The 9,730-nt window shown below is 42.1% G+C and overlaps 1 protein-coding gene across 3 annotated transcripts in view; it reads right to left on the bottom strand.

The window, feature by feature from the left end:
* Nucleotides 1-221: 221 nt before the first annotated feature.
* The window catches only part of TRIM2 (tripartite motif containing 2), a 90,478-nt gene continuing 80,969 nt past the window's right edge, over nucleotides 222-9,730 (bottom strand). For all 3 annotated transcript variants that reach the window (XM_044300317.1, XM_044300308.1, XM_044300326.1), the window contains exons 8-12: nucleotides 9,015-9,182; nucleotides 7,966-8,134; nucleotides 6,481-6,551; nucleotides 5,041-5,181; nucleotides 222-977 (exon numbers count right to left, since the gene is read on the bottom strand). In XM_044300317.1, the coding sequence (XP_044156252.1) occupies nucleotides 825-977; nucleotides 5,041-5,181; nucleotides 6,481-6,551; nucleotides 7,966-8,134; nucleotides 9,015-9,182 (702 nt within the window). In that variant the 3' untranslated portion in view covers nucleotides 222-824. The remainder of the gene's footprint in view (nucleotides 978-5,040; nucleotides 5,182-6,480; nucleotides 6,552-7,965; nucleotides 8,135-9,014; nucleotides 9,183-9,730) is intronic.

The following is a 9,730-nucleotide window of genomic DNA, read 5'->3' on the forward strand; positions in this document are numbered from 1 at the left end:
TTGGAAAGCTCAGGTACGCTTTGAAGTACAGTGAAAGCATGCAAGGTTTCCATAGTTGATCATTTTTTGGTATCAGTGGACATCAGTCAATAAGGCATAGCTCCACTGCTAATTATCCAAATTTGACCTCTCATTTGATGCACAATCAACATTCATCTGAAGTTGTATATTCTCAATTCTATATACAAAATGGAAAAAGATGCATGACATGAAACAGCATGTACTTCATGATGCTTTATCAACGTACCACAGGATAAATAGAAGTGCACATAAACTGGAAATGGCTGTGTAGAGAAGACTAAGGCCATTATTACAAATGTGACAACAGTTTGTAAAGTTTTTGAATACACATGTACATTTAATATGTTACATTAATATTAAGACCAAGGTTTTTTCCTATGTTTCAATACAATACCTACCAGGACACACAGAGCTAGAAGACGTCTGGATTTCAGTGCTGAGCAAATGATGTATGACAACAACTAATTACAGAATGTGGAAGCTCCACCGAGGAGCACCATGTCCATGAGTTCATTCTCTAAGAGGTCAAAGACCTAAGTGCACAAGATCAGGGTTTATAAATTTGTGTTTCAGACTTTCCAGTAACAGGTTAATGGCATCCAATTTTACACTGAAAAGTTAACTTTCCATTGTGTAGTGGTGAAGCAGTCCAACATAGACACAAGCCACCGCTAAAAGGTAAACATGGTCACATGGAGATTAAATAAGAGAAAATGACTTGGAAACCATTTCCATCCATCTTGCTAGAAGATCCATTGGTTCATATTGAGTGCAGTTAATCCCCAAAAACTGTGGCCTTCCAGTTACTGTAAGTACCGGTAAACTTTAAAACAGTGATTTCCAGAGTCTGCTACAACAACATGGCCATCTGAAGTAAGAGCCAGTCCTTGAGGACCATACAATGGGTCAGCAGAAGTGTTGATGTAAGACAAAAATGATCCACTTCCATCAAAAACCTAAAAACAAAAACATTATATATTTATTGGACTCAGAGAAGCAGAATGGTTGTGTTGACTAAATGCCTGCCATCTAGGCTGTTCTGACCTAGCTGTTAGAAGTTGTGGGGAGCAGTGAGGGCATGGGCTGATACCAGGGACACTACAAGATCAGAGATATGTACAGGACATCCTGCGGCCACATTTGTTGCCTTTCATGGCAGATCTTCCAACTGGCATTTTCAGCTCGATAATCACCCACATACAGCAGAAATGTCTCCAACAGATTGCAACACTTCCTTAGCCTGTGTGATTTATAGCCACATTTATAGCTAATCGAGCAGCTTTGGGGCAAATTTACCACAGGATACCATACAGAACCTGTATGCCTCCATGCCCAACCATATTTAATCTTATATACAGGCTAGAGGTGGCCCAACAGGGTACTAGAGCCTCTTCTCAATTGTTCAGTTTTCCCAGTAAACATTAATACCGTATTTTTCACCCCATAATGGGGCCCCATAAGAGGGGGAAAAATGCCACTGCGTCTTAGGGGGCAAATACTAATGAGCGCTTCCATTATGGATGTGCTCCTTAGTACCAGAGGACAGGGAAGGGGTGAAGGCTCTGTAATCACCGCTTCCTGGTCCTCTTCTGTCGGCTGTGAAGGGTCCGCCCTGTGATCTCACTCTGTGTGCAGCCAACAGCAGGATGAAGAGGATTGCAATGTAGGTGAGGAGTGGCTGCGTCCAGGAGCAGGAGAGGCAAGTGTTTTTTTTATTTTAGAAAACATCAGATAATATGGAGATGCTGGGCACTGATGCTGGGTGCAATTTGGAGATGCTGGGGACTGATCTGGGGGCACTATGGAGATAATGGGGGAGAAATTTGGAGATGCTGGGGACTGATGCTAGGGCAATATGGTGATGCAGGGGGCAATATGGAGATGCTGGGGACGGATCTGAGGCAGTATGGGGCTGCTGGGGGCTAATCTGAGACAATATGGCGCTGCTGGGAGCTGATCTGAGGCAATAGGGGATAACATGAGAGGCAATGGGGGCTACTGGGGCTGATATGAGGGGTAATATGAGGAAATGGGGACTGCTGGGGGTTAATATGAGAGGCAATGAGGGATGATTAGAGGCATGGGGCTCTTATTGGGGGGTCTGATCTGAGGTCTTGTTGGGGTCTTATTAACATTGGGGGTCTGATTGCTGGTCTGACCTGAGTTCTAATAAAAAATGTTTTTTCTTATTGTCCTCCTCTAAAACCTAGGTGCGTCTTATGGACCAGTGAGTCTTATATGGCGTAAAATACTGTACTTTTGATGTTATATTGTAATCACTTAGAAATATCATCATTACATTCACACAAAGAAGTTTCATTCAATTAAAAAACATACATACATATATATATATATAGCCTGTAACACTAACATCAGGATTAGAAGTGTTGTGATTTTCAAGTATCATATATAAAGTTGGGATTAGAATGAAATTCTGGCAAATTTTCAAAGTTACTAGGGTCGTGTAAAATCAGGCCTGTTAATTCTTTCACTCTTAAAGGGGTTCTCCGCCTTTTACTATGGACCTATCAGCCATATAAAGAGAAGGTCTGTTTACCTGATCACCACAACAATTGGAGAAGTGGGTAGTGTAATTACAACTATGGTGTCCCCATTCACTTTTGCATTCACACCGTAAGTGTTTTGCCGTCAGCAAATTGTAGATACGCAAAACACGGATACCGGCCGTGTGCGTTCCGCGATTTGCGCCATATAGAGAATGCCTAAGCTTGTCCGCTTAGGTTGCGGACAAGAATAGGACATGCTCTATCTTTTTTTGTGGGGCCACGGAGCGGAACAACGGATGCGGACAGCACACAGTGTGCTGTCTGTATCTTTTGCGGCCCCATTGAAATGAACTGGTCCGCACCTGTTCCTCAAATTTGTGGAACGGATGCAGATTTTTTTATATGGTCGTGTGAATGCACCCTTAAGGGACAGATCCGTCCTTTTCACCTGAACAGATGGGAGCTGTCCCATAGCTTCTCTTCAAACAGCTGACCAGATATTGATGACCTATCCTGTCGATAGGTCATCAATAGTAAAAATTGAACAACCCCTTTAAAGGAAAGCTTTCAAGGTGCTCTGTATACTATAGGTCCTCAATACTAAAGCCATCAACAAAGCTGGTGCATGTTATTGGGCTGTAAAGGAGAAGTTGCCAAAACAACTCTTCTTCTATTCTAACTGTTGGCTTTAGATGTACTCTACAGACCTGCTCTGTATAGAATCTGACTGAAAAAAAATTCTTGTATTTTGAAGGGAACCTGATGGCTTCCATATGCTGCCCTCACTGAGGGCAGTACAGTGTAATAACCGATTTCAGCGGCCTGTCACTCCTGTGATGACATTCAATCCATTTAGAATATTCAAATGCCAAAGCCAGCAGTGCATGCCAGGGATGCGAAAGAAGACCAATTCCATATACTGATGCCGCCTTCCTTTACAGGAAACTGGTCCCTAGGTTTGCAGTCCCTATACCAGCAGTATGCCATTATGCAGCTGGGGTTCAGCGTTCCACATACGGATCTTTCTGTATTGTTTAGTATAAGAAATGATACGTTCATCTCCAGCAGCATCTGGCGCATGTGCAGCGTCCCACTGCTACCTCCGTATCCACTGCAAATGTGCTTTATTGTGTTAATGCAATTCCTGTGTAAAAGGCAGTTAAGGGTTAACAGGCCATAGCAATCCGCTGCTAGGTGGGACTTTGATATCCTTCCCATAGGGAAGAGAAGCTAGATGAGACAGTGGATATCTAGACACTCACGGGGTCATTTATTAAGACTGGCTTTTTAACCGCCAGTCATAATACCCCAGTCTGGTGCTTGATGCGCCTAACTTATATAGAGGCCAGCGGATCTACATAACTTAGGTACATCCTCTTGCTGGCATAGATTTAGATCATTTTTTATACCTAAAGCAGGCGTAGAAAATGATAAACGAGACCTGGCCGGCTGGCTCAACCACGCCACGCCCCCATTTGATGTACGTGCCGTGGATGGGGAATTAGTCAGATTCAGCCGTAAATCCCCTTTGCAACTGAATCTGCGACAGATATACGCCAAAAATTGGTGTATCAGTGTAGTGAGCAAACTCAAAAAGAGACAGCCCTGGGGCAAAACTAGCCAGAGAAAAGTGGAGAGGAAGTGTGAAGAAGCTAAAGACTGGAGAGTAGCGGTCTTAAAAAATAATAATTTATAGACACCATGGCCAAGTTGTCTGGGAGAATAGGCGCCTCCAGTGCCTGGACATATACTAGTGGCAGACTGCTGAGAACCTGCATCCCGCACAGGAAAGTGCAGATTTAACAGAGAGTACAGCACCCTACAGAGAGTGCAGAACTTAGTCTGACATACAGGGGGCTCCCATGGTTGCAAAGTGGAACTAGTATTGTGCACCCTTATTTCTGGATGCTTATGCTAAACTCAGCTAGAGAAGTGCAGTTTGTGGAAAGTTGCTTTAAAGAGACATCTTGACCTGTTGTCTACTACTGTGTAACCGGTGAGAACTGTGGAAACTTCACATTGTGCAAGATCTGCCAGTCTATATATGCTGAGAACTGAACTGCTGTAAAGAAATGTTCCACTGTTAAATTGGCCTCATCATTGCCTCCACCACTATCAGCCAATGCCTGCTGCCTAGGGACCCTGCCTTGCACCTCTCAACCCCAAGGGCACCCCAAAACACCACCAGGCAGGAGAATCACAATACCAGGTTGTGACCCGAAGGAGGAAGAGGTGCACCCTTCCCATCACTCCATGGCCCAGGGAGTGTCTGAACTGTAAGTATAACTACTCCCATCATTCACACTGCCCTTGTGGCCCACTGCACATGCGTAGATGAAGCAGAAGGCACTATACCTCATTTCACTGGTAGTGGCTTTCATGTCTGCTAGCCAGAGTTCTTATTTTACTAGTATGTCTTAAAGATGGATTATATAGCTGTAATGGTTGGTAGTGAGAATGATCTTTGTACTCCTAAGCAGTGTGTATATTTCTGGAACACATGAGTTCTTACTTGTATTCTGCTATTTCCCCAGTCAGCTACTATTATATTTCCATTGGAATCCACAGCCACTCCAGTTGGTGCATTAAATTGACCATTTCCTTCTCCGTTTGATCCAAACTTCAAGGTAAACTCACCATCTTGATTAAATACCTGTAACATAAAAATAAAATGTCCAAGTTAATACAATGTAAAGGGGTCCTCCCATCTGGACATTTAGGACACATCGATAGCAGGAATAATAAAGGAACGGCACAATATGGAGTCAAGAATCGATGCTCCAAAATGTTATTACATGGGAATGCAAATAGTTGCTACAGTTGTCAGGACAGGGAGACAGGTCCTCCTTAAACAATTAATTATTTTTCTACCAATGATAATTGTTCCAATTCAATGAAAAATGCAAGTTTGTAAAACTCTGTTTTCTATATACTGCTCAATGGTGACGCCCTCTATATACTGCTCCTGTGTGTGTCTTCATGGTTGAGCCTACAAATGTGTAGGTCTGAAAGGGAGCTGTAAACACAAAGGCATATTGTGATCAAGTCTGCTTGCAAAGTTGCATTAGGAGCAATACTAATGGTTGCAAAAATGTAAATATTCTTTAAAAGTTTTCTGGGCTCATGATATTTATGACCCATCCTCAGGATAAGCCGTCATCAATATCAGATCATTTGGGGTCCGACACCTGGAACCCCTATCGATCAGCTGTTCCCTGCAGCCAACAGTGCTAGATTGAAGCCGGGGTGTCAATATCTGGAGCCTGGAAAACCCCTTTAAATATTTTATTTTGGTAGTCAAGTAAAGCCATTCAAATAACAGTTTATAAAATAGCTTTCCCAGGGCGATGTGCACAAAATACGACTTTACCACTGTCTCCGTGTTTATACTGACCGTTTATATATAGGCACATATTTGGCATAGGCCTCTTGCACACAACCGTATGGCTTTTTCAGTATTTTGCAGTCCGCAAAAAAATACGGATGACGTCCGTGTGCATTCCGTTTTTTGCGGAACGGAACAGCTGGTCCCTGATAGAACAGTACTATCCTTGTCCGTTATGCGAACAACAATAGGACATGTTCTATCTTTGAACGGGAATACGGAAACGGAAGGCATACGGAGTACCTTATGTTTTTTTTTTTTGCGGATCCATTGAAATAAATGGTTCCTTATACGGTCAGTATACGGAATGCAAAAAATGGAACGGAAACAGGAAAAAAATATATATAACGGGACCAAAGCACATGCCTTTCAGTCTGGGAGCTGTGGCTATAATGAACGTTGACTTATTGGGTTTATTACTCTGCACATACATATAATACACCTGTTCACATATATTGCCAACAGAAAGCAAATTCTGTACAGATTTAGGAGCAGAATCCTCCGCATGTGAACATGACCCAGGAGCAACACACTATCCCAATATCCTAGTTAGTAAAAATGCATTACCTTAACTGAATGGTTATGGAAGTCCGTCACAATGATTTCATTATTGCTGTTTACAGCAGCGAAGTGGGGTCCTAGAAAACGGAGAAGGTTACAGGCCGTTAACATTTAGCAAATAGTAGCAGAAATCTGTAAACCCAATATTGAAGTAATTGCTTCATATGATGCGAGTGGTTTACTAACATTTGCAGCGGACATGTAACATTTTTAGGAATATATATGAGACTGAACATATGACTTGTCCCAGATAATTGGGAAATTTGCACAATTGCAAACCAAAAATATTATCTTACATAGCATGTAACTGCATATCAATTGGAAATGCCATCATTTCATTGGGGTGGTCTGACTGCTGGGACTGCCATGATGTTTGAATGAGTGGCTGCAGCTCTAGTTTTAAGGCTCATTCACACAACCGTATCAGTTTTTGCAGACCACAAATTATGGATCTGCAAAACACGGATACCATCCATTTTGCGGAATGAAACATCCTTCTCCACAATGGAAATGCTTATTCTGGTCCGCAAATACGAGCAAGAATAGGACATGTTATATTTATTTATTTTTTTTTGTGGCCCCGCGGAACAGAGCAAAATCTTTTACGGTCCATTGATGTGAAGGGGTCCGCGTCAGAGCCGCAAAAAAATGTGGCTCGGCTGTAGGACCAAACAACTTTCGTGTGCATGAGCCCTAAATCATACGATTTTTTTGCGCGGCCACAGAATTGCCATACGGATATGGACAGCATACGGTGTGCTGTCCGCATTTTATGCAGCCCCATTGAATTGAAAATTGCGGAATGGATGTGGACTGAAAAATACGGTTGCGTGAATGGCTCTAAAACTGTGGCTACTTCAAAGATTGTCCCGCACATTGGCTGTGAAGGAGAACTGCCAAAGGGAAGTCATCCCTTAGTTTTCAGGATTGCCATGGGTCCCAGAGGTCAGACTGCCACCAATGTTATGCCATATCCTAGCAGTGTGCCATAACCCTATCCAACTGTTAGCATAGACACATACAGTAGCTGTGGTTCACCTGATTAAGATGTTACACTGTTTTTCGATTATTGATCTGAGGCTCTGTTCCCGAGTTATGATACTTTTTAAAAGTATGCAAATTAGTCCTTTGGTGAAATTAGGGCGTCACCATTGCTCTTATTGCACCCACGCTCCACTCATTTCTGTGGCCAGCCCCTCCCTGGCCACAGAAAGGAGTGGAGGTTGGTGCAACAAGAGCAATGGTGACACCTTCATTGCACCAAAGGCCTTATCTGCACATCAAGCAAAAAATATTACTTGGAGACTGAGCCCTGGATCAACAAAAGAAAAGAGTGTTTCAATCAGGTGAACCACAGCTATGTGTCTATGTATACAGCTGGATAGGGAGGTCGTTGGTGACAGATTCCATTTCATAAAGATAATATGGAAATTAATAAGACTAAATATAAATGTCCAAGAGGAGATGATCTACCCATTACATTAAATGTACCTGCAAACTGCTTGTCCCCATTGCCTCGGCTTCCAAACCTGGTTACTATTTTACCATTGGGCTGGAAGATGAACACACAGCAAGCCTTGTTGTCTACCACAATGATGTGTCCATTGCGATCAACCGATACACCTTTGGGACCCATCAATTTTCCTGATCCAATTTTTGTCTGTCAAGTAAATACATAACCATCAGTACAAGAAATCAACAGCTCCCGCTTCTTCATATGAGACCTGTGTCTTTAAGGGTTCATTCACATATAGGTTGATGGATCACCACAACTGACCAATATATGGTGTTCATCTTACTGAACGAGCACAACAACAAAACTAATAGCTTTAGAGAGGGAAGTGAGCCTGACAGCCAGAGAAATGTGAAATCATTGAGTCAATTAAGTGGTGCTTTAATATGGCTGCTATATTCCAGAAACAGTGCCACTCTTGGTAAGAAGTGGGGTCTGCAGTACTAGACCTTGTCCATGGGCAAGGGAGGCATTGTTTCTATCAGAAAGTAGCTATATTTTTCTTGTCATACAACTCTACAGTTTTCAGTCATTGTTATGAAATCTAAGATTAAACTACAAATTCATAAAAAGGTTACATTATCGATATGCAAATTAATTTACTATCAGTTTAGTACCACAAGGGAACAGAGTCCACCACTGAGCCACCGGGCCTCTGTAAAATGTCTGACCCACTGTCTGGTGCTTGTGTGACCAGGTTAAATCCCATCAAACATGGAGCACGACCAGCTTAGGCATAATTTCAAGAAAGGCCGATTCCTGTGAACATTTCTTCTGTAGTCAAAAAAGGAGTATGATGGACCGTACAGCTACGGCCATGAAAGGTGCAAGAATCCAAAAATCCAATAAAGCTAGCTATCTGGTCAACCTTAACATGCCACAGTAAGTGAGAGTTACGTTCTCCACTCCGGTAAACCAACACTGGTGCTTATTACTCAGGTCTGAGTAACTCATTTTATCTGGCTTTTTTATGTTTTAGAGTAGTTAGAGGAAGAAATATGGTTCAAATACTTTAGAATGGGTTTACCTTGAACTTGCCATCATTGGAGAATATGCTGACCCACTTATTGTCATAGTCTGCAATAATGATGTCACCACTTGGGTGCACGGCCACCCCTGTTGGTCTTTGTAGTTGCCCTGGCGATCTTCCTCGAATGCCAAAGCGGCTTTTGAATTGGCCATCATTTGAAAAGATCTGCAATATAAATGATTAAAAAAATGTTGAAGCTTTTATAAAACTTTTATAATAAAATTTGTGTTTCTGAAAATTTCCATAAAAATTAGAAAGTAAGGAATAGATCAACATACATTTGAGGCATGATGATTTACTTATAAATATTTCACTCATAAAATGCACATTTTAATATCAAGCTGGATTAAAAAAAAAAAAAAAAGGATTATACAGCCATTTAGATATGGAGTGCACCAGCCTTATAAAGTCTGAGAGATCTATTTAAAGGGGACCCATACAACCCACCTTAATTACAGTAATTGTAACTTGGCTGCAGAAAAAAAGGTTTCCGAAATACTTACCATCTCGAAGGTGTGTGGCTCGACTACTCTGGAATGTGACAAGCCTATCTTTAAAAATCTCACATGACATCACATCCTTCAGTATGAATACCAGGTTTCTGGTCTGGTATATGGACGGGCATGTCACTTCCATGGCCCAGAATGGAGAAGAAGCTGTCGACAGGAAAATAACCATTCGGCTTCCTAGCGTAAGCGCAGATGAGGTGGGTT

Source organism: Bufo gargarizans, chromosome 1 (assembly GCF_014858855.1).
Source record: "Bufo gargarizans isolate SCDJY-AF-19 chromosome 1, ASM1485885v1, whole genome shotgun sequence".
Classification (NCBI taxonomy): domain Eukaryota; kingdom Metazoa; phylum Chordata; class Amphibia; order Anura; family Bufonidae; genus Bufo; species Bufo gargarizans.